The 25,787-nt window shown below is 41.1% G+C and overlaps 1 protein-coding gene across 24 annotated transcripts in view; it reads right to left on the reverse strand.

Moving 5' to 3' along the window:
* The window catches only part of NCOR1 (nuclear receptor corepressor 1), a 143,207-nt gene that overhangs the window by 52,276 nt on the left and 65,144 nt on the right, over positions 1 to 25,787 (reverse strand). For 17 of the 24 annotated variants that reach the window (XM_089900272.1, XM_089900270.1, XM_089900280.1 and 14 more), the window contains 8 exons: positions 24,283 to 24,461; positions 23,531 to 23,585; positions 22,746 to 22,847; positions 11,106 to 11,233; positions 8,291 to 8,508; positions 6,291 to 6,353; positions 4,109 to 4,248; positions 929 to 1,055 (listed from right to left, as the gene is read on the reverse strand). In XM_089900272.1, the coding sequence (XP_089756398.1) occupies positions 929 to 1,055; positions 4,109 to 4,248; positions 6,291 to 6,353; positions 8,291 to 8,508; positions 11,106 to 11,233; positions 22,746 to 22,847; positions 23,531 to 23,585; positions 24,283 to 24,461 (1,012 nt within the window). The remainder of the gene's footprint in view (positions 1 to 928; positions 1,056 to 4,108; positions 4,249 to 6,290; positions 6,354 to 8,290; positions 8,509 to 11,105; positions 11,234 to 22,745; positions 22,848 to 23,530; positions 23,586 to 24,282; positions 24,462 to 25,787) is intronic. The other 7 variants (XM_022560912.3, XM_022560907.3, XM_022560914.3 and 4 more) reach the window with 1 other exon arrangement.

A 25,787-nucleotide genomic window follows, 5' to 3' on the forward strand; every position in this document is an offset into this window, starting at 1 on the left:
TCACAAAACCTCACAGAATAAAGTTTACTGTTCAAAGCCAAAACCCATTTCAAGACAAATTTTAAGCTGAAAACCCAGTAACGACAACTTGTAGAAAAAAAATAATAAAACAAAACGTAAAACTCCTGGAAGGTGTAGAACCTCTTAAGCTTAAAATATAGGAGCCTACAAAGGAAAATGTAAATAGCTCTAATTACCTGCAAAGTTTAAACTCTGGTAATTTAAAGATAAAACAAAAAGCAAATGAGATGGAGGGAATATTTGCATACATAAAAACATGAACATGTTTAAGATATAATATATAAAGAGCTACTGAAATCACTGTGAAAATCCCCACTTCAGAAGAGGAGAGTTTTCAAAAGAAATCCAAGGCAACTTTGAAAGTAATGTAAACTGAAATAAATTAGGTAACTTTTTTAATTAGGAAAAAAATCAAGAAAATATTTGCTTTTTCAGGAAGTTGTCATTAATTTGTTCAAGTGACGAAAAGGATTTTATTAAGTTTTTTGGGCTGACGTTTTTTTCTGCCAGTGCCTCTGGGTCATTAATACTTTTTACGTGAAAACATCAATATGACATGTGTAAGCTTTGTAAACACTGAAATAAATCAAGCTCAGTGGAATAAAATAAAGAGGGAAATGTAACTGATGATACCGACTGAACCAATACGTGTGGCAACGATCCAGACACACAGACATTTTATTGATGTTGGCACTTAGTGTCTGAGGCAGGACCACCATCTTCAAGATCTTTTGGATGTAGCACCTGGGCCGTCTTAGGAGCTACATAAATATGTGCTGAGTGAACGAATAAATGCATTGTGTTCACGTTTCCTTAATGAAGCAATTCCTAGATAGTCAAATGACTAAGGTACACGTCACGCATCTGGGCTAGCAGAAGCCACAACCAGATGGAAGATCTGAGATACCTTCACTGTCCTCGGGATTTTCCTCTTCGTTGGAGGCTTCGATGTCCTCGTCCTCCTGAGCAGAAACGGTGGAAGCTACACTTTCACACTGAGACACATCTCGCTCTTCACGAGGCTTCCGTGAGGCCTAAAGGAGTAAAAAAATATTGCTATTTGGGATTTAAGTAACTAAAAGGAAAGAAACAAACCTTCTTACACCTGAGGTGAGGCAGAACACTGGCACGCACACACCAGACCAGCAGGCTGCGTGTCCAACAAGCACTCTGGCTGGAGTGCAGTCACCTCGGGGATCCACTAACAGGCCTTTTGTGCAGGTGGATGGATGGCTTTCATCAAACTGATCAAAAGTCACGTCCGAGCCGTTTCTGGAACTACTCATCGCTATACATGTACAAAGAGCCAAAACCCACAAAACTCCTGCTTTTTATTTTCATATATTTATTTTCTAATAAAAATAACGCGTTGGAATGTGGAAGACAGAAAAGTATGTTAAGAAAAGTAAGAACTGCTCATAATTCTAGCAGCTAGAGATTCTAAGTATACTGCTGCATTTCCTTTCAGTCTTTTACATGCATATACGTCTGTATAAACGTTTATGTACACATGTAAACAAAACAGGATGGCCTTATGTAGTTATATATCCTACCTTTTTTTTAACAATATAATCATGAACTACACACACACCTACTTTACAAATGCTTCAAGGTTACTACTTTTATTAATGATTCCATTAAAACACTCTACCAATATACAGTTCAAATTTTCCTACTTCAAGGCATTCAGGTTAATAATTCTGCAATAGCCTTCCTTCACTAGCATTAAGAATTATATGATTTCATAGGCAACAACTCATAGTTGTTGTTACTGAATTTCTTTCACTATTGAGAACAAATTCCTTTTTTTTTTTTTTTAATAGGATTTTCCCTTCTGAAAACTACATGTTTACGTAAAATTGTTCATTCTTCTACTGGGGTCACTTGTCTGTAAGTGTATGTGTTTATATACGTAAATGTAAGACGTTAACCATTTACTGTACTATCTATAGGGTCCCGGCCCTGGCAGTCCTCTGTTCTGTGCCTCCTACAGACCCTGCACATCACCAGGCATCAGCTGCCAGCCTCTCCCAGGGAGAGATGCCTCAGAGGTAACACATAACAGATTCCTATTACCACACCCCAACTGTGAAAAATTACCAATATTCTTATTCTCATTTCTTCTTATTCTTAGTTTAGATATGAATATGCGATTTAGGATCCAACCTAAAGCATTAATTAAGTCAAGAGAAAAATCCATTTTCTGACATCAGAGTAATAGAACTAGATGAAATTCTGAAGACCAAAAACAAACCCATCCTTATGTTCTGAGCAAGAACACAGGGAAGACTCCTCTGGTACATTATCTAAAAAGCCTTCAGAAGGTTCCATGAACGCTCTATTTTTGAGCATTAGCTAATAGCTACTCTGTGGGTTTTCTCAGTGCCCCACCTGTACCCTCCTCTGGCGGCATCCACCCATTCTGCGGGGCGCTGTCCTGGACGGCTGCAGAAGAGACAGCAATTCACCATGACGGCGACATCCCTCTCCTCACACGCAGTGAGCTACTGCACCTCCAGACCCCTGCTTCATTATATGAGAGTATTCGTTTTAAACGGAAATGTAACACCTATAAATCTTCCACTGAGTTTTAACAGGTATTAGACATTTTGTCATTTTTTCCTGAAATCTTTTTAAAAAGGATAAAATGCTCTACTCAAGGTTAGTTGCAACGTGAAATCTGAAACGTATCGATACACTTTTGGTACTCTATTAAAATGCATTCCTCTATCTTGTACTTTGGTGTATTAAAGAACATTTTATGGATCTTTTATCCATACCCAACATACAGTGACATCATGAGTTGGTCACTTGGAAAATGAGTTACAGAGATTTTTAAAATTTGGATACATTTCATTATATATCAAAATATCACATTAGTTATTATTACCACTAATCTCATCAGAAAAGTCTGGGTATTGTGAAGATGTTAATTAATCTCACGGTGAGAGATACACACTTCCCAAAATTCTAATTTTTGCCTAAAAGCTGGAAATTTAAAAGTGGCAACAAATACTAATGGTTGTTTTCTTTCAAGACAGGCTCATTCATTTTCAAGAAGATGTCTGCAAAATATTCAGGTCTGAAAAACCATATCTGTTCTGTCATTCTTTTAATTAAAAATAACATTCCACGGAAGAGTGGGGGGCCTAGTTCGGCTTGGAACTCAAACGACACAAGAGTGCCTTCCCGTGAGACCCGCTGCTCACCAGGACCAGGCAGAGGGCTCTCTGCACCCTCCCACTGTCAAACAGATGTGTGTAAGGCTCAAGATTTACCAAAGCCAATTTTTAGTTGCTTCATCAAGGGCATTCTTAAGTGAAATTGCCATTTACAAAACACAGCTGCAACTGCTCGGAGATGAAGAGCGTGCTGAGCGCGGCGGCGCCCGGTGGTGCCCGGTTCTGCTAAGGCACCAGCACGCTCACCCACAGCTGCTTTGACACCACGGACGCAAATGTCCGGACAGTGGAAAAAGGAAACATCTGAATCTTTTTATGAAAATAGCTTTGACTTCATGGAACCCTCAAAGAGCTCTGTGAACTCTGAGGACACTGGAACTTCCTGGTTAAGGAATTTTCAATAATCTCTAATAATCTTTCAATAATTTTCAAAACTTGCCGGTTTTTAGTTTTTACCCCATGGAATCTTTCTGAGAAAATGTTTTTTTAATATGACAAATCAACTCAATCAACACGGTAAACACAACTAAAGTTTTCAATTCAAACTCCAAAATGCCTGTATTTTTCAAATCCAGCTCACAGAAAACTCAAAAGTACTGAATCGCCATTAGTACCAAGAGAAATTTTACTCCTTATCAGTAAATAAACAAATCGTCAACTTGTGCCAAGAAACCAGCATTTCCCTTTACAGGTAAACACAAATAAAAATACAAGATACGCTGATTCCCTTTGTTATACAGCAGAAACTAACACAACACTGTAAAGCAATTATACTCCAATAAAGATGTTAAAAAAAAAAATACAAGATACAAAAAAGTTTCCTTCAAAGCCAATCTCTGAAGCTCAAAAAAAAAAACTAAGTAAAAAACAGTAAGTAAAAGACTCACCACCCCTGATATACTCACTTTCTGTTTATGCTGCTGCAAGAGGTTGTCAAGATTGTGTCGTCTCTTATAGTTAAAATAGAAGTTTTTACATTGGGCTTCACTTTTAGTTCCCACCATTTTGGCAATTGCTGCCCAGTTACGACCATGTTCTACGAGACCTGTATTTTAAAAACAGACCAAACATTAACCGAGTAGTCACCTGATAAAGCAAACAAGAAAAATGATAAAATCAACTTCATTCACTGCATTCACAGTCATTAACACTAAAAGTGTTTTTTCAATTATTTATCGATATACTTCAATGCTTGCTGAAATGTGATTCACACAAAACTCATTAACAGCTCTATTTTTCTACCCAAAGTTAAAACATGCTCATTAATGGAAGGACTCAACCTTATCCTTGTTATATATCTCCCAGAAGACTAGGACAATGCTGGACACACAGTAAGAGCCCAAACACTATAAACTGAGTGATTAGGTACAGTACTTCTAAATCTTTGGAAACAGTATATCAATACAAAGTTAATAAGGTAATCAAATGTAAGTGATTAACACAAAGTAAAGATATACTTAAGGTTCATTTATAATCAGCATGTCTTCAGTCCGTTCCCAATCAAGGATGCCCTCAAAAATATTAACCAGTTTTTTTTTCTTTTAGACCTGTTGTAATACAATACATCACAGGAACCTACGCAATCTGACACTTCTTCCAACAAATGATGCACGTATGCACACAGATACATATGTGCAACGAGTATGGATATATAAATGCATAAATACAGAGAGATATTTTAGACATAGGTGTATCCAAGCAGGAATTTCTAGTACAAATTTATTAATTCATGGGAAGACATCAATTTCCCAAGGTTAACACCAATAGATTCCTTAACAATGATAACTGGAAGATCATCTCCAGATCCTGCTGACATCTGACTATAAAAGCTGGAAGGAGTGGTGCCTGAGCAGTCACGTGCTAGGACGTGCACCTGACAAAAGCACGCTGTGGCAGAGCTGACACCTACCTACTCCACTGTGATGCTGGGACAGTCAGATGACAGTAATACACGGAAGCATGACAGTCACAGATGTGCTAACCATAGCAATAAACTTGAAACAAAAATATTTTGAAGACAGAACACTCTAAACTGCTGTATTTTTGGTAAGGTTGGTTTATATGATTCTTAAATGCATTACTCATTACCAGCTAAACAGAAAATAAATCTGAAATGTGTCACTAAAAGTTCAAGCTATTTGCAATAATTTCTCTTTAGAACTACAAGGTAAATCCTTAACCCCGAAAAGAGCTGGCTAATCTTTCTCAAAATCAGCTTACTTAAAAAATAATTTTTTATTTATAAGCCAATTATCTATCCTTTTAGAAATTTTAGTTCAATCTCAAACTGTATGACATTTATAAGAAACAACAGAAGAACACAAGATCCGTAAAGTTCCAGAGTAAGATGAAGGCCACACAGCTAGCAAAGTGTCAGAAGCAGAATTCAAACCTTCATCTGTCTGGCTACAAAGTCCATGCTCTCTCCTCTGAATCATTTTATAATCAAACTTAGCCTTACTAAATGCAAACTGAGAAAGTATTTATCATTCTATTAAACGCAACTTTTAAATAAGAGAGTTTTTATATCAAATACCTTCCAAAACTTTAATAGCATTTAATCACAACTATTCTGGAAAACTGAAAGTAGCTTACTTGCTCTCTAACAAGACATTCAAAACAAAATGAGAGAGAAAAATTCCTCAGAAGTGGGCCTCTTAAACAAGGCACACTGGGGCACCTTACAGGGCACCACACCATCAAAAAGAACTCTTGGGCTTCCCTGGTGGCGCAGTGGTTGAGGGTCCGCCTGCCGATGCAGGGGACACGGGTTCGTGCCCCGGTCCGGGAGGATCCCACATGCCGCGGAGCGGCTGGGCCCGTGAGCCATGGTCGCTGAGCCTGCGCATCCAGAGCCTGTGCTCCGCGACGGGAGAGGCCACAACCGTGAGAGGCCCGCGTACCGCAAAAAAAAAAAAAAAAAAGAACTCTTAAGTGTACTTCTAAATTCTACTTACCATTGTGGAAGAACGAACTTTTTTTTTTCAATTAAAAAGAAATTAGTTCCATCTCACTCATTAACAATAACCCTAAAAACAAACAAACAAAGAAAAACAAACCTGAAGAACCTGAACTACTATCATTTACCTTTTTTAGCAACTTCCATTTCTTCTTCTGTCCATCGAGAGGTTTCTACAGGTTCTGTAGAAACTGAAATAAAGACAGAACCCAATAAGCCAGAGAAAAATGAAGTCCTTCATTCATAGATTATATGGCACCAACCGTATAATCTATAGCCTAAATATTTATCTGACACAAAGCCACTTTAAAGCATTAGGTGAAAGAAACTATGGAAATAGGATGGTATCAGCCTCTCCTCTACTGTAATAGAGGGGAAAATCCCACACTCCTCAGTACCATGGTCTTCCTCGACGTTTTTTAACATTCCATCCATGTCCACATGTTTGAATGCGGTGCCTCCCCACTTCCTAGAGCTCCATCCCTTCTCTCCTGAAGTGTCAAAAGAAGCAGCCGCCCTTCTGCTTCCTGCCCAGGCAGGCGCAGTCCTCTCCTGTTCTCTGAACCCCCATCTCCCCCGAACTCCTGAAGTCCCTGTGTTCATCCTCAGTGCCTGAAATCTAGCAAACAGATGGATCACAAACTGAACACTTTCTCCTTTACTTTAGAAAATTGAGACTCTCAGGCCTAAAATGAGCTCCTGCTATATTCTCCTTCTCAATTAACATTACTACCATCCACCCAGTCACTCCAATTATTATCAGGATCTTCAGACTAATTTTTGAAGCCTTAGACTAATTTTTAAATCTTTCCATCCATCTACCACTCACATGCAATGATGTATGTCAATTCTGGTCTCCTGAATACACCCCCTCGCTGCCTGGACCACTGAATGCATAAGGATGCCCTTCTAGCTGGTCCCTCAGCCTCCAGCCCTTACCCCAAACACACCTCCTCCACACTGTCACCAGAGTTATCTTTCTAAGACACCAATCTAGTCACAACACTCCTCTGTTTAAAAACCTCTGTAGGCTCCCTACTTTGTAAGCAAAGCAGTTCAGACAAAGCCCACCATGATCTGCCCCCATCTGCTTGTCCAACTGTTTCCTTCGCTTCATTCCTGTTATTTCCAAAACTTGCAATTTCTTTCATACTTCATGTTACGATAAACTTGGTACCACTGAACCACCAATGATGGTACTCATCATTAATACGATCCCATTATAAACTAATGAAGAGAGGTCTTTAATAAGAAAGAGAAAAATGCGTGTACTCTTAGACCCAGTATTCCCTTGTCTAAGAATTTATTTCCATGAAAACTAATTTAACAGAAAGAAAATGCCATGTGAATAAAGATTTTTTTTTTCATTAAAGTGCTATCCATATTAGTTTTAAAGGCGGGAGGAGATGGCCAACATCTCACAGCCATTGAAAGTGAAAATGAAGATCACTTAGAAAGTAGAAAACATTCATGACATGTGCCCAGTTAGAACATCAGGAAACAAGGTGGCACGCACACTAGGATTACAACAAAGGAAAAAGAAAAACAGCTGTATTAGGTAGTAAGGTTGGGGCTCATGTCCTCTTTCGAAAGACTTTGATATTAAAGTCTAACAAATTTAGGGCTTCCCTGGTGGTGCAGTGGTTGAGAATCAGCCTGCCAATGCAGGGGACACGGGTTCAAGCCCGGGTCCGGGAAGATTCCCACATGCCGCAGAGCAACTAAGCCTGTGCGCCACAACTACTGAGCCTGCGCGCTACAGCCCACAAGCCACAACTACTGAAGCCCACGCGCCACAGCTACGGAAGCCCGTGAGCCTAGAGCCCGTGCTCCGCAACGAGAGAAGCCTCCGCAATGAGAAACCCGCGCACCGCAACGAAGAGTAGCCCCCGCTCACCGCAACTAGAGAAAGCCTGCGCGCAGCAATGAAGACCCAACGCAGCCAAAAATAAATAAAATACATAAATTCATTAAAGAAAAAAAAAAAAAAAAAACAAATTTAAAGGCCAGAATTTCAGATCAGCATTTCTAGGCCATCAATATCAGAGGTCCCTCCTGCCTCACCCTAGCACTGAAACAGAATCCCAAACAAAATTCTGGCCCGTTCGCTCCAATCTCGTCCACTCACTGGGTTCCGGCGGCGGTGGCAGAGGTGGGGGGGGCTCCTCGGTGGCTGCAGCAGCTGCAGCGCTGGCAGCTGCGGCCTCACTGGTCATGGACCTGGTGACCCGGCCCTTTCGGCGGCCCTGACTGTTGGCAGTCTTTCGGCCCCGGGGCGTGGCCTGCTCTCTCTCCTCAGTTTCTTCTGCTGTACTTTCTGTCTTATCCTTTTCCTTGGTGTTTTCTCTAGAAACAACAGCAAAAGAACGTTTTGTGTGATTTAAAAGTACACATACACCAAAAAGATTACAGCCTTGAAAATTCTTTAAATAGAAGTTGAATAAAACTACCCAACCTCCCAGTTACTTGGAATAACCGCTTGGGCTTCCCATCAATACAAACTCAACCCGCCCCAAAACACGCTCACCCTCCCCACCCTGCTTCCTGCTCCCTGGCCCCTGACCAGCAGCTGCTGGCGGCACCAGCACGCTCACCATCACTCAGCTTACAGATCCCACTTCACCTTCAGCTCTTCCCCTTGTTAGTTACTTGTATGTGAACCAGTGCCTCGTGCTGGTCCTTTCCTCTCACTGATGTTCCTCCCACCACTCCCACCACCTCCATCTCTGTCGCCTCTGCGTGTGTTCAGTGCCTTAGTAGCACAGTCACAGTCTCTTACAACAGCCTTCCTGACTTCTGCATCCCCATCCATTCTATATTGCTCATGGACCCATATGCTAGCACAACAGCTTTGGCAATAAACCATTTCCTCCATTCTAATCCTACCTATTCCCAAACAGAGCCATGCAGCCTCCTGAGTGAAGGTTACGCTTTAGCTTTCATTAAGGCTTTACCTACCTGGACCCCAACCTCCTTCCGCTTTCCTCCTGGAGGCGTCCTACGTTCCAAACCAATGAAACCACTATCTGCCATTTCCCAAAGGGGCCTGTGCCTTCACACCACTCGCTCTGTTCCACCCACACCGACCACCAGCTCCTGCGACAAGTCCTCCAAACTATCCAGGCAGAAGGAAACCTCAACCTCTTCTCAATCTCCCAGCACACTTTATTGACTCTGCTCATTCCTTCCAGGCTTTTTTCTTTCCCTTAAAGAGTACTTGTACCTTGCCTAATTTTTCCTACTAGATCATCAACTACCTGGGAAGAGTACGTATCTTACGTATTTCTGCACCCTCCATAAGACCTAGCTCACAGCAGTAATAAATGAGTGCTTGTTAAATAAACTAGGGATTTTAAGAACAAAGTAAAAACAAGATATGGCAGTAACATATGAGCAGAACCACTGACCACGTGGAGGATAAATGTTTTACCTGAATAACTAAAAAAAAAAAAAAAAAATTTTTTATAGATATCATCTTCTTAAAGCACAAAATTAGAATGGCATTAAGTATCCAACTCTTTAAAAAACATGGCAAGTGATTTAGGCTGCTTTAGCTGCCGCAAAATTAGATAAACCTTCAGTATTTCCAAGAAGATTATAGAAATAACAATAAATATTAAAAAGAAACTACTAACACAAGCAACAACCTGTAGGGATCTCACACTTATTAAGTAAAAGCAGCCACACAACAGGAGATTACATACTGTATGATTCCATTTATATGAAATTATAGGAAAGGCAAAACAAATTAGTGGTTACCAGGGGCTGGGAATGGGGGGTAGGGAAACTACTGCAAAGGAGCACAGGGGAGCTTTCTTGGGGTGATGGAAATGTTCTGAGTCACGAGTGCGGCAACAGGTACACCAGTGCATACAACTATCAAAATATATCAACGTATACCCTTAAAAACTGGTGAAATTTAGTCTATGCAAAATTATGCCTCAATAAAGCTGATCCTTGGAGGAAAAACAAACAAACCAGCTGCTAAGGGCCTCCCTGCACCCAACCCTGCCAAAACATGTACACAAAGATGTCAACGATAGCTGTCTCTGAGTGGCAGAATCACAGGTTAATTTTCTTTCTATTTTGCTCTCTCTTCCTGATTTGCTGTAAGGAACTAGAATTATTTTTATAACCAGGAAAACAGCAACAGCAACCACAAACAAACCAGGAAATCTGGACTTCCCTGGTGGCACAGTGGTTAAGAATCCACCTGTCAATGCAGGGGACACAGGTTTGAGCCCTGCTCCCGGAAGATCCCACATGCCACGGAGCAAGTAAGCCCGTGTGCCACAACTTCTAAGCCTGCGCTCTAGAGCCCGCGAGCCACAACTACTGAGCCCACGTGCCACAACTACTGAAGCCCACGCGCCTAGAGCCCATGCTGTGCAATAAGAGAAGCCACCGCAATGAGAAGCCCACACACCGTAAAGGAAGATTAGCCCCCGCTTGCCGCAACTAGAGAAAGTCCACGCGCACCAACGAAGACCCAATGCAGCCAAAAATAAATTTTAAAAACAACAAAAAAAATCAGGAAGTCTATTTTATATGAAAAATAAAATCCATAAAGCTGGAATAGAAGGTGTTATATAAATGAAAACCATTTAGCAGCATTTTTACACTAATGTACACTACCTGAGGTTCAAAACAAAAGATCCTGAGGTTCTTCCAAATCAAAGATTAAATTATACTCAGTGTATCTCAGTGAGAGTGTATATTATTGTAGCTCATCCCTTCTGAAACAGAGTATGTCATGTCTGGCAAATAAGTCCATCAAGCCAAAAGTTATACTTACTGGAATATTCCACTCCTTAATTATTTCAAATAACTATTAGGTGATCAAAGCACACATCCCATTGATTCTTTTATCTAAAATTTTATACCTTCAGTAGATTCAATCTCATTATTTAAAAATAACTACAACATTTAACTATTTAACTCACTTAGAGTCCTCCTTTTCATCTTTTTCTTCTTCATCTTTCTTTTCCTCCTCTTTTTTTTCTGTTTTTTCTGCTTTATCTTCTTCTTTTTCTTCTACTTTTTCTTCTTGTGAGGGTCGGGCAATTTGCTGCTAGAATGAACCATCATTTGTAAAATTGGAAAGTAAAACAAACAGCTCCTCAAATCATAATGATAAATAATAAATATCTATGCAACAAATTTATGATTAACTTATTCACCACCTACAATGTAACTAAGGGTCATGTACTAAAAACGAGTCTAATGCTCTTTAATGTAGTCTATATGTATTGCTTAAAAGGTCACACACACATATAAACACACACAAATGTTCACAGTGTCTGGATCCATCAGACAGGTGACAATGTTAAGATTCCACTTAGAAATCTGAGGTTGGTACTCTCTTTTTGTAATTCCCACATCTAATCTGTCACTTACACATTTCAATTCTACTTGAAATTTGATAATGTGTCAAACCATCCCCCCGGTATGAGATCCTTAATATGTTCCCAAATTTTTCATCATTATGGATAATACTACAAGAAACCTCTTTATGCTTTTACTCTTTTGGGGAAACATTCATTTACTGGAAGAGTAGACAGCCATGGCCATTATTAAGACTGAAGCAATTTAGGAAAGTATTATGGATATAATAAACTAAAAAGTAAAACACTCAAATATGCCTAAACTGTAATTACAACTCTGTAATCGTAAATATGTATATAGACAAAGATAATAAGATTATGGACCCTTTTAACTCTGATGTCTCATTTGCTAAACCTGAGAAAAGTGAAATGAAACTGTGGTGCTTTAATTACGAAATCAAACAGCCTAACCGAATAGGACCGGACTCCAGCTCCCCCGCAGCACGCGGCCGACCAGCCCAAGTGTACCTTTGCCCACACGGTCTGCGCCCGGGCTGCCCTCAGCACACCCAGCATTTTCATGCCTTTGCTCAGAATACAGTAAAATCTTCCTCAACTTCCGAAAGCATCTCACAGTCTTTTACCACCTCCCCAGAACTACAATCTAGCTTCTTCCTTAAGACACCTGGCCTCTCCAGAAGGGGGCGTCTCCAGAATGGGGACCCCTTCTGGAGAGGCCTCCTTCTAACATATGGAGGAAGAACCTAAACCCTTCTTGCTCCCCACTGCCACTTCCAGAACACTGCTCAGCTGCGGTATTTAAAAACCTCCTGTTACAAATTTCAGAAAATCTACCTATGACACCTTGTTTCCTCTTCTGGTGTTACAGACTGACTCTCAAAGACTCCCAGGAGCACAGAGGTTACTTTATCACATGGCTCGTTATGCCATGTCATTATTCTTCAGATTTCAAGATGCCTGTCAATGCCTTTTCTATCAACACGATATCCTACGTGTGAAATACTTTCAGGTCATTGCCATTCAGTCTCCCACAGGGAGTCACCATAGCCATCCTCGGTGGGCACTGCCCCCCCCCCGACCCTATAATCTGACAGTGTGCCCTGCAACCACCGCCACTCACATCCGTCCCAGTCCACATCTCCACTGTCGCCAGTCCAGTCCTGCTTTTTGTCCTCATCACCATCTACAATCCCTTGATGCTAGGAAATTTTCACAGCCCACCAAGAACGGCATCCACTCTTCCACTCTGACCCCAGCTAAATCGTTTCAGTACCATGATTCCCTCACTTACCTTACCTGACCTTCCCAGGTCCTCACCCTGGCTAACTGCCAGTTTCCTTTTCTTCTAAGTATGTATTATTGCTAGAGAAAACTAAGAAATCAGGAAGATTTTAATGGATACTTTCCAAGCATGACTAGCTCTCCTTTACAACTGGGAATGTTTTATTCATCCAACTCCCTAGCACATCACAGCGATCCCAAGATCTGTCTGAAATGCTAATAACCTCACCCTGCCCGCCACAAACGTAGCATTCATCTGTCATTCTGAACCAACAAAATGACATACCAACAACAAACTCTGCCTCCTGCCTAGCAAGTGGGCTACGTAACCCAGAAAACGGTTTACAGCCCTAAGAAGTGATGGGGAGGTGTCAACTCGGCTGAAGATAAGGAAAGAGGTCTACTGTCCCTTAGACTTGAACAACACATATAACTGTATTCCCCGAATACTCTTCTGCTTCTAATGCCGACCCGGGTTTTGAAGTAAGCAAGCAATCCCCCACGTGCCCTGCTGCCCGAAACCATCCCACGGCTGACTGGCCCCTCCTGCAGTGCTGGTGGCTGAGAGGCAAGGGCAGCACCTGTTTCGACCAGTCAAAGGGAAGAAGAGGGCAGGATCCCTCCAGAAACGCAGCCCCCAGTTCTGCAGAGTGTGTGCGAATGAGCCAAAGAAACTGCTGGGGCTGCCGGACAGTCTGCAGAAGCGTGTGCACCTCCAGAGCAGAGCCCCACACTGAGCAGCGGCGAGTGGAGAGGGATGTGAGGGAGGCCCGAGACTGTGGACAGCACTTAACCCGGGAGACAAGCATCAAGACCCGCAGCAAGGATGGCCACGGACACTAAGAAAGGAAGGAACAAACTCTGGTTTTCACAAGAAGTGGCTGGCACTGCTTCTGCTTCAGGCAGATCTGTAAAGGAAAGAGCCAGCCCCCATGGTCTACGATGGAGGTTACAGGCCACATACCTCAACCCTTGCCAGCGGGCAGGCTGGAGCAGAAGCCCATGGTTTCAAAAGGAAACTCTTCAAAGGACCCTAAGAGACACAGGCGCTCCCATGAGCTTCTTGTCCAGGTTTCTCCCTCCTTAAGCCCAACACTTGATAGTAAATTAAAAAAAAGTCTCATTCTGTTAGGGAGGTTCTCCCAACATGAAACATTCCTGCCAAACAATAAGCTATTCACTCTGAATGGCAGAGCACCGTTATAAAACAAAATTAAAATTCCAATGAAAAAAAGTGAAAGTTGCATGTATTTCATGAAAATAAATGAAGAATAGGGTCAATTTCAGCAGGGTCCTCTCTAGCAAGATCAAATGCTAGGGCTTCCCTGGTGGTACAGTGGTTAAGAATCCGCCTGCCAACGCAGGGGACACGGGTTCAAGCCCTAGTCCGGGAAGATCACACATGCTGCGGAGCAGCGAAGCCCGTGTGCCACAACTACTGAGCCTCAGCTCTAGAGCCCGCGAGCCACAACTACTGAGCCCGTGTGCCACAACTACTAAAGCCCGCGCGCCTAGAGCCCGTGCTCTGCAGCAAGAGAAGCCACCGCAATGAGAAGCCCACACACCGCAACGAAGAGTAGCCCCCGCTCACCGCAACTAGAGAAAGCCCACACGCAGCAACAAAGACCCAACGCAGCCAAAAATACATTAAATAAATAAATTTTGAAAAGAAATATATTTTTAAAAAAAAGAAAGATCAAATGCTAGCTTATGCTGACATTTATTACTACTACATCTGACTGGGTGTCTAACTCATATATATTTGTTAAAATGCTCAGGTCTTTAGAAAACAAATAAATAAAGGAATTCCCATTCAGCAGACAATGAAGTTGCCAAAAAGTGAAATGACCAAATTTAAGAACAAGGAGCTAGTTAAATAACAATGTACAGGAAACAGAAAAAATGAAGTACTTCAGCCACTGAGGTTTTCTTAAAGTACTTCAGGCAGTAAACAGAAAATATCTTATGCCAATCTTATCAGAGTATATTAATAACTAATGCCTTTAAAGCAACTGAATTGGAGACTACTTTCCTGAAGAGTGAAAGCTGTCGATCACCAAGAAGCATGTTTGGTTGAAGGCAACAAAGGCGGTAGCTGCTGCCCTTTACTTACTGGGCGGTCCCTACACTCTGGGTACTGCACACACAACTAGTCTCCTATAAACACTGCAAGGTAAGAACCAGTGCTCACAGATGTCACTCCCACAGATGTCACCAAGTGAAGGGACACTAGAGTGTCACAGACACAAAGAAGCAGAGCATTTGGGGATCTAAAGCTCCTTCCATTATACCCAATTCTTTAATTGTCTAAATCACCCTTTCTAACTAGCGTATAGCTAACGGTTTAGTCAAAAACTCCTCCAACTTCAACAATTACTACATTTACATAAGTATATGCTTTCTGAACACCTCTGGGGAATAAAAACACGCTGCCACAGTTAAAGGGGAAGATGTTGTTGGCATGAAGGGAGAGTACAAATTCTTGTAAGAGCCCTCGAAGATCTGGAAATGAAAAATGTGGTTTCAAAACAATGACTTGCTTTACTGCAGGTCACGAGCAGGTGCCACAGGAATCCCATCTGCACAGCGACAGACTTATTACACGGGAGTTTACGCTGGAAAGTGAGATGGAATTATTACTTCTAACAAAAATGTTGCACACAAAATCAAGTTACTACTTGGCATGGTATTTACAATTCTAGATCCCAAACAGTAAAGCCAAAGAGGGGCTTTTGGTTTATAATCTTTGATAAGCATTCACTGCTTCAACTACAATTGATAAAGAACCACACTCATTCCCGTCATGGGATGCCAACAAGCTGGACTGCAACAATGGTTTGGGCAGAGTAGCCAACAGAATTTTTGAGAAAAGAGTTAAAACTTTTGCCAACAATAATCTCTGAACACAACTGTAACAAAAGTATGAGTATCTCTCATTTCCCGATGATTCTAAGATTAAAACTCATTTTCTGTGTAAATAATATGCAAGGTCCCCTATGGCAACAGCAATGTTAAAAATCACACCTCACAGGCTTCCCTGGTGGCGCAGTGGTTGAGAGTCCACCTGTCGATGCAGGGGACGCGGGTTCGTGTCCCGGTCCAGGAAGATCCCACATGCCGCGGAGCGGCTGGGCCCGTGAGCCATGGCCGCTGAGCTTGCGCGTCCGGAGCCTGTGCTCCGCGACGGGAGAGGCCACAACAGTGAGAGGCCCGCGTGCCGCCAAAAAAAAAAAAACATACCTCACAGATGTGGAATCTCTCAGCCAACAGCATACTACATATTCATCTGCTGAAAAAAAATTACTTCCTACAGGTAAGCAGCTGGGAGTGGGGGAGGGGAGAAGCAATCAAAGCCTGAAAGGATGCAGTGCACACGTCAGAGGAATAAATCTGCAATAAATGTCTAATCGCTCGGGATGACCCGAGGTAATTCCTACTCATTCAAACTTGACTGCATAATAGAGCAGTAGAGTGATTTTCAAATTAGTCGGATCTCTATACCTGCCAGGGTAAAAATATCCATTTAAAAATTTTTAACTTGTAACTAGATTCTTTTTTTTTTAAAGTCTTCTGGGGGAATTCCCTGGCGGTCCAGTGGTTAGGACTCCGAGCTTCCACTGCTGGGGGCCTGGGTTCGATCCTTGGTCAGGGAACTAAGATCCCACAAGCCACGTGGCATGGCAAAAAAAAAAAAAACAAAGGAGTCTTTCTGAACTTTTTTCTATATAGAAAATTCTCTATTTCCAACCGAGACCTTCTTCCTAAACTGCAGACTTCTGTATCTAACCGCCTACTCTACATCTCCATGTGGACAAAGTCTAACAGGTATTTAAAATCTAGTACGTGCTGATTATCCCCCCAAATCCGCTCCTCCTTCCACCGTGCCCGTCACAGTCAACAGCAACTCCAGCAGCCAAGACAGCCTATCTCTGCTAACCATCCTTGCATCCCCACAATCACTCCATCAGCAAAACCCACTGGCCTTACCTCCAAAAACATACCCAGAACCTGACCAGTTCTCCCCAGCTCCCACGATAGCCTGGTCCAAGCCACTGAAATTACTAAAATAACCCCTAACTGGCCTCCCCTACATTAGAGTCTCAACAGAGCAGCCAGAAGGCTCCTGTCACAAATGAAACCTGAGGTGACTCTTCTGCTGAAAAGTCTGATGGCCTCCCCTCTCCTCTGGTATCAGCGCCCATCATTCAGTTCCACAGGAGAGAGCAAACACAACCCAACACTAACTACCTCTGAAAAACTGTCCAAGTATTTTGACACAAGCAACTAAGAAACAGAGGTAAGATTCTTTTGGTCTGAGATAGTAGTTTAAGTCCATCATTTAACTCCCTCCCCTTCCAAGTTCCCAGTGAATCAACCAGAGAAATATAAAAGTAGACGGAAAATCTTCAGGGTGGCAGGACTAGACTATGAGAAAGGCTACCCAAAACGAAACTGAGCCTAGCCAGGGGCAAGCATCCCAAGGTTCAGGTCCAAGTGAGGGTACACGTGGACCACCTTGGCTCTGCACATGCGTCCTGAGATGTGGGAAGGGTGCTAGCACAGAGGACAAGTGGTGCAGAAGAAAACACCACCGTGGCTCGAACTGCACAGGGACACATACGTCCCAGCAAGGAATGAAATGCTGCCCCAGATAACTTTAGGATAGAAAGCCGATGTTTCAGAGTAACAGAGACACTCCCCGTCGCACAAAACTTCCTGCTCTGTCATCACAAGCGATAGACTGCTAACCCGGCAAAGGTGAGGTATAATATAAATCAAATTATCCCGAGTTTATCTGGGATTGAAAAAATTAAACAGTAATACATATAATTTCTAAAAATAAATGCTATAAATACTACTTTGTAATTAGGAATAAAGCTATTGTTAAAAATTAGTAGCTGAGAGGGCAGACAGCAGAAGCAAGAAGAACTACAATCCTGCAGGCTGTGGAACAAAAACCACATTCACAGAAAGACAGACAAGATGAAAAGGCAGAGGGCTATGTACCAGATGAAGGAACAAGATAAAACCCCAGAAAAACAACTAAATGAAGTGGAGATAGGCAATCTTTCAGAAAAAGAATTCAGAATAATGACAGTGAAGATGATCCAGGACCTCAGAAAAAGAATGGAGGCAAAGATAGAGAAGATGCAAGAAATGTTTAACAAAGACCTAGAAGAATTAAAGAACAAACACCTAGAAGAACAGAGGTGTTCATCTCTGTTCAAACAGAGATGAACAATACAAAAACTGAAATGAAAACTACAGTAGAAGGAATCAATAGCAGAATAACTGAGGCAGAAGAACGGATAAGTGACCTGGAAGACAGAATGGTGGAATTCACTGCCATGGAACAGAATAAAGAGAAAAGAAGGAAAAGAAATGAAGACAGCATAAGAGACCTCTGGGACAACATTAAACACACCAACATTCACATTATAAGGGTCCCATAAGGAGAAGAGAGAGGGAAAGGACCCGAGAAAATATTTGAAGAGATTATAGTCGAAAACTTCTCTAACATGGGAAAGGAAATAGCCACCCAAGTCCAGGAAGTGCAGAGAGTCCCAGGCAGGATAAACCCAAGGAGAAACACGCGGAGACACACAGTAATCAAACTGACAAAAATTAAGGACAAAGAAAAATTACTGAAAGCAACAAGGGAAAAACGACAAATAACATACAAGGGAACTCTCATAAAGTTAACAGCTGATTTCTCAGCAGAAACTCTACAAACCAGAAGGGGGCAGCACGATATATTTAAAGTGATGAAAGAGAAGAAACTACAACCAAGATTACTCTACCCAGCAAGGATCTCATCTAGATTCAATGGAGAAATCAAAAGTTTTACAGATGGGCTTCCCTGGTGGTGCAGTGGTTGGGAGTCCGCCTGCCGATGCAGGGGACGTGGGTTCGTGCCCCGGTCCGGGAGGATCCCGCGTGCCGCGGAGCGGCTGGGCCCGTGGGCCGTGGGCACTGGGTGGGCGCTGGGCCTGCGCGTCCGGAGCCTGTGCTCCGCAGCGGGAGAGGCCACAGCAGTGAGAGGCCCGCGTACCACACACACACACACACACACACACACACACAAGAAAAGTTTTACAGACAAGCAAAAGCTAAGAGAATTCAGCACCACCAAACCAGCTCTACAACAAATGCTAAAGGAACTTCTCTAAGTGGGAAACACAAGAGAAGAAAAGGACCTACAAAAAACAGCTCATAACAATTAAGAAAATGGTAATAGGAACATACTTATTGATAACTACCTTAAACGTGAATGTATTAAATGCTCCAGACAAAAGACACAGTCTTGCTGAATGGATACAAAAACAAGACCCATATATATGCTGTCTATAGGAGACCCACTTCACACCTAGGGACACATTCAGACTGAAAGTGAGGGGATAGAAAAAGATATTCCATGCAAATGGAAATCAAAAGAAAGCTGGAGTAGCAATACTCATATCAGATAAAAGAGACTTTAAAATAAAGAATGTTACGAGAGACAAGGAAGGACACTACATAATGATCAAGGCATCAATCCAAGAGGAGACATAACAATTATAAATATATATGCGCCCAACATAGGAGCACCTCAATACATAAGGCAACTGCTAACAGCTATAAAAGAGGAAATCGACAGTAACACTATAATAGTGGGGGACTTTAACACCCCACTTTCACCAATGGACAGATCATCCATACAGAAAAGGAAACACAAGCTTTAAATGACACAATAGACCAGACAGATTTAACTGATATTTATAGGACATTCCATCCAGAGACAGCAGATTACACTTTCTTCTCAAGTGCGCACGGAACATACTCCAGGATAGATCACATCTTGGCTCACAAATCAAGCCTCAGTAAATTTAAGAAAATTGACATCATATCAAGCATCTTTTCTGACCACAACGCTATGAGATTAGAAGTCAATTACAGAGAAAAAAATGTTAAAAACACAAAGACATGGAGGCTAAACAATACGTTACTAAATAACCGAGAGATCACTGAAGAAATCAAAGAGGAAATCAAAAAATACCTAGAGACAAATGACAACAAAAACACGACGATCCAAAACCTATGGGATGCAGCAAAAGTAGCTCTAAGAGGGAAGTTTATAGCAATACAAGTCTAACTCAAGAAACAAGAAATATCTCAAATAAACAATCTAACCTTACACCTAAAAGAACTAAAGAAAGAAGAACAAACAAAACCCAAAGTTAGGAAAAGGAAAGAAATCATAAAGATGAGAGCAGAAATAAATGAAATAGACACAAAGAAAACAATAGCAAAGATCAATAAAACTAAAAGCTGGTTCTTTGAGAAGATAAACAAAATTGATAAGCCATTAGCCAGATTCATCAAGAAAAAGAGGGAGAGGACTCAAAACAGTAAAGTTAGAAATGAAAAAGGAGAAGTTACAACAGACACCACAGAAATACAAAGCATCCTAAGAGACTACTACAAGCAACTCTATGCCAATAAAATGGACATCCTGGGAGAAATGGACAAATTCTTAGAAAGGTATAACCTTCCAAGACTGAACCAGAAAGAAACAGAAAATATGAACAGACCAATCACAAGTAATGAAATTGAAACTGATTAAAAATCTTCCAACAAACAAAAGTCCAGGACCAGATGGCTTCACAGGTGAATTCTACCAAACATTTAGAGAAGAGCTAACACCCATCCTTCTCAAACTCTTCCAAAAAATTGCAGAGGAAGGAACACTCCCAAACTCATTCTATGAGGCCACCATCACCCTGATACCAAAACCAGACAAAGATACTACAAAAACAGAAAATTACAGACCAATATCACTGATGAATATAGAGGCAAAAATCCTCAACAAAATACTAGCAAACAGAATCCAACAACACATTAACAGGATCATACACCATGATCAAGTGGGATTTATCCCAGATATGCAAGGACTCTTCAATATATGCAAATCAATCAATGTGATACACCATATTAACAAACTGAAGAAGAAAAACCGTATGATCATCTCAATAGATGCAGAAAAAGCTTTCGACAAAATTCAACACCCATTTATGATGAAAACTCTCCAGAAAGTGGGCATAGAGGGAACCTACCTCAACATAATAAAGGTCATATAGGACAAACCCACAGCAAACATCATTCTCAATGGTGAAAAGCTGAAAGCATTTCCTCTAAGATCAGGAACAAGACAAGGATGTCCACTCTCACCACTATTATTCAACATAGTTTTGGAAGTCCTAACCTTGGCAATCAGAGAAGAAAAAGAAATAAAAGGAATACAAATTGGAAAAGAATAAGTAAAACTGTCACTGTTTGCAGATACATTGAGAATCCTAAAGATGCCACCAGAAAACTACTAAAGCTAGTCAATGAATTTGGTAAAGCTGCAGGATACAAATTAATGCACAGAAATCTCTTGCATTCCTATACACTAATGATGAAAAATCTGAAAGAGGAATTAAGGAAACACTCCCCTTTACCACTGCACCAAAAAGAATAAAATACCTAGGGATAAATCTACCTAAGGAGACAAAAGACCTGTATGCAGAAAACTGTAAGATACTGATAAAAGAAATTAAAGATGATACAAACAGATGGAGAGATATACCATGTTCTTGGATTGGAAGAATCAATTAAAAAAAAAAAATTAGTAGCTGAAACTTGTTTAAGATGCTGGTGGGCTCTACCATCTCTGGCTAATGGACACTGACTCCACTTTCTCTGTGGGAAGTGGGGAGATGCCCTGACTCCTCTGGTGCAACAGAGTTTCCCACATCACCGCCAATGTCCAACCTGCCATTCAGATAGTTGGTTAGCCCTTCCTGGAGCTCTGCAGCCACTGCTCTGTCTCTGCAACACTGGCTGCTGCACCAGCAGGCCCTTCCCTCCCTTCTGATTCCCAGCAGCCCCGCCACCGTTCCTCGGCGCCCTCTCTAAGCAAACCTTACAAACAAGGGGACACCTGTGCTCTGCAGCGTGTCGCCCCGCACCCCGTGCCCCTCGCTCACTACGGTCTTAGTCCTGGCCCCTCACCCACCCACCGCAGCTCACCTGACCTCTAGCAGGGTTTTACACAGTTGACTCGTGAAACACTCTATACTTTTTTTTGACCAAGAAATACTGCTTCTGATGAGTGTGTCATCACATCTTGTCAGGTGGCATTGTTTTGGAGAAACAATGACCACACATCATGAGAGAACCTGTATCTGGCGACCGGGGTGACCAGGGAAGGGAAGGCGGGGGACTGTGTGAGGGAACCAGAAGAGCGTCAGGAATGCTGAAGATGGCAGCAGCCGTCCACGCCCACACGTGCCACGCATCCTGCAAGCGGTCTCAGGGTGTGGGGCGCACAGGAAGAACAGACGGGAGCTGTGACGGCGGCTGATCAGCTACTTGAAGGAAAAGAATTTCTAAAGTACTGAACTGCGACTGTGAAAACACATACTGCACTGCATTAAAAACAATCTTTTGAGGTCAAGTGCTTTAACCCCAGAAATAAAGTTAACCTGAAACACAGTCAGGTCCCAGGTATTTCAGTAAACAACCCTGTACTCTAGTCACCATGCTGTACTTCTCACTTCTCTCCCTTACTCTACCTGTCCCCTCCACAGACAAAAGGACTGGTAAAGGTGGTATATTTAATAGGCTGTCACAGTTCTCATATTTAATTACATTATTATTGTTAACTCTGACATGCACAATTTCGACAGCATGAAAATATAAAACTTCTCATTAATTTTGTTATACTAGAAACTTAAAATGCATTCAAAGTAGAAAATATAACACATTAAATATATATTCAAAATAATAAAAACGTGCTCATAACATTCTAATTAATTTAATAGAAATGTCAATTCCTAAAGTACACCTTACTACATATAAGTCTCCTATTATAAAATTTTTCATCTTCATATTTCCACCAACCCTGAAATTGTTTCATACAATAATGAAACATACCTGGTTTCTTCCTCTGCGTTTTCCATAGTTCCTTCTTACTAGGGCTTTATAATTCTCATTTTTCTTGGTTAAGTAGTAATATAAAACACAATCAGGAACACTCTACCAAAAAAAAAAATTATTTTTGAGGATCCAATGAAATAAAATTTTTTAAAAGTATCAAGTAACACTTTCAAGGAAAATCTCTAGTGTTCTCAAAGTATAAAATGAGGAAAACCACAAATGGCTAGCTTTTTAAGGCAAAAATACATATATATAGTGTGTACTATCTTGATGGATAATTATAGCTGTCTTAATACAAATTATGTAAAAGATACCAGGAACTATCAGAAACATTCAAGCACTTTCTTCTTTACGAGTAACTAAATTCTGTTTCTTCCTCTATATACGTAAATGTTCAAAATGTCTCACTTTGCTCACAAACCCAACATCCAATCCACTGTGAAAAAATTTCAGGAAAAATCAGGACTCTGAAATTTTAATTAGAAGTTTAATGAGGTTCAAAAAACATTGTAACCTATGTTTTTTTACGGAAACATAATATCAGGTCATTTTTGATTAACCATGAAAATTAGTCTGTGTTCTGTGCTTAGAATTGGTCATCATATAATTGTAAATATCACTATACTATTCCCATGAGAATCTTTTCTGTATCAAGCCCTTTGCAAAAATTCTACTTAACTACTTATATTTCTATTTAACTACTTCTGTGTACTAGGCACAAAAGCTTCAAAGCAGCAACCATCACAAACCTACAGACATTCTCAGTGCAAACCATTTCTTACCTTCCTTTCCAAGTAAGATGCAATTAGTCCAAAGTTTTTTGGATGCTGGATAAACCTGAGTAAAAGAAAAACACACACACACACATTTTAACAACTTAAAAGGGGGGGAAGCCCTTGGGAATAGAAATATAATGTAGACTCATTTCTAGCGACTCCTAAATGCTAATGTCCTCTTAAAGGGCACAGATTCCTGGGCACCGTCCGCCAGGAACTGACTGGATTGGAATACAGTAGAGCACAGAAATCTGTAACTTTAAAATGCACCCCCCGGTGAATAGGACACCGCCCAGGTTTGGGTACCACTCTTAAAATGACTCCACAATCCTGTTCTTACCTGGGACCTACATTCCCACCCATAAACTTACAGGAAGGTCATATCAAATCTGTCTTTTCTGACTTCCACAGTACCCACTCAAATGCCAAAATGGGGTCAAGTTTTGGGGGAAACAGTTCAATTTACAAGTAAATGCCAATACTTTTCACTAACTTATGTAAGCTTCTTCTTTTTTTTTTTTTTTTTGCGGTACGCGGGCCTCTCACTGTTGTGGCCTCTCCCGCTGTGGAGCACAGGCTCCGGACACGCAGGCCCAGTGGCCATGGCCCACGGGGCCAGCCGCTCCGCGGCATGTGGGATCCTCCCGGACAGGGGCACGAACCCGTGTCCCCTGCATCAGCAGGCGGACTCCCAACCACTGCGCCACCAGGGAAGCCCTGTAAGCTTCTATTAGAGAGTAATTTAAAATTTAAATTACTTGTCCTTAAAGATCTCCTTCTCATGGTCAGTCCAAACATTCATGAACTGCCTATCTTTATAAATCTTCATAGGGTCCTCCATAAGCCCATTCATGTTAATGAACTTGACCCTTCTCTGTTCTGCATCAAACATCATAGGTGGGATCACAGAGAGCTGTCGCATTTGTTTCTCATTATTCTGAAAAAAAAAAGAAAAAAATGCAATTTACAGAGAAGAAAACTTAAAAAGGGCCACAGACCAACTGTCTTCATCGACAGTGAAACACCACATATGTACTTTAATGACAACAGCAGTGGTACCATAACATCTAACATACAGTAATTATACATATTATCTAATAAATACTCATTGCATGAATAACAGAGGCAGAGACTACAGGTATTATTTTTTTATAATCCACTACTACAATTTGAGAAGAGTTCTTTCCTTAAAGGAAGCTGATACTTCAAATAATGAATCTTAGACCTAAAGGACACACAGTAATGTCAGGTCACTGAAGTAATGATCTTATGAAGCACTTACTAACATTAATATCGCCTCATTTTAAAAAGTCTTAACATCATTTTAAAGAATAATAAAATAGAAAAATAAGCAGACAGGAACCGAAATCTTAAGGTCATTGATTTTAAATTAACTAAACTTACTTAAGTATTAAACACTTCTTGCTAATCTTACATAATCTTTCCACTGCAAATTTAAGACTATTATCCTTAGAATTTCAACTAAAACTAGGTTACAGTTATACAATTTATTTTTCCCACAGTTTAATTCCGTAAGTTTATAAGCACAAACTTCCATGAGAAAACTTTTACCAAAAAGTATAAGTACTGACCTCAATACAAGGCTAGGTTTTTTTCCTGAAACTCTTCTCCTAGAAGCGGACATTGCCTTAGGGTAAAGTCCTTACAAAGGTTCTAATTTTATGGGTACTCTCGATCAGTCTGAACACCAAAGTGTGGTTTGGGACAGACACATTAGCTTGAAATCCCCTCACCTGATACTAGTTTTGGCTGTTTACAGATGCCCCCCTTACAGAATCAGTCAAAAAGTGAATAAAGAAATTTCACACAGAGTTAGTCATCACTGCAGAGATTATGGCCACAAATTCTGAAATGTATAGCAATATAATAATTGTCTTCATTACTTAAGAGGACCACGATGTTCAAATAAGCATGACTTTCGGAATTTAGAGATGAGGTTTTTTAAAAGCCATATTATAAAAACAAAACTAGCAAAACTCAATATATGGTTTTTGGACTGACCTTCAGAGATAAGTTTGAAAACAGCTACAAAGATTCACTGTTAGGAACAGAAATTTATTCTTATTCAGAACTGATTTATTAATATCAGATCAGATCTCAGCTGGCTAGAGATCACACTCCGGACATCCCCCCGAACCTCAGGTCCACAACCCAACATACAAACACCTGCAAAGTACATGCTCCTTTGTTCTTTTAGGAAACGGCACCAGCAGCTCAGTCCTCTAACCTGCTCTTCTTTCTC

This window comes from Delphinapterus leucas, chromosome 19 (assembly GCF_059928025.1).
Source record: "Delphinapterus leucas isolate spDelLeu-1000000601 "Yukka" chromosome 19, BTC_Dleu_Yukka2, whole genome shotgun sequence".
Taxonomy (NCBI): domain Eukaryota; kingdom Metazoa; phylum Chordata; class Mammalia; order Artiodactyla; family Monodontidae; genus Delphinapterus; species Delphinapterus leucas.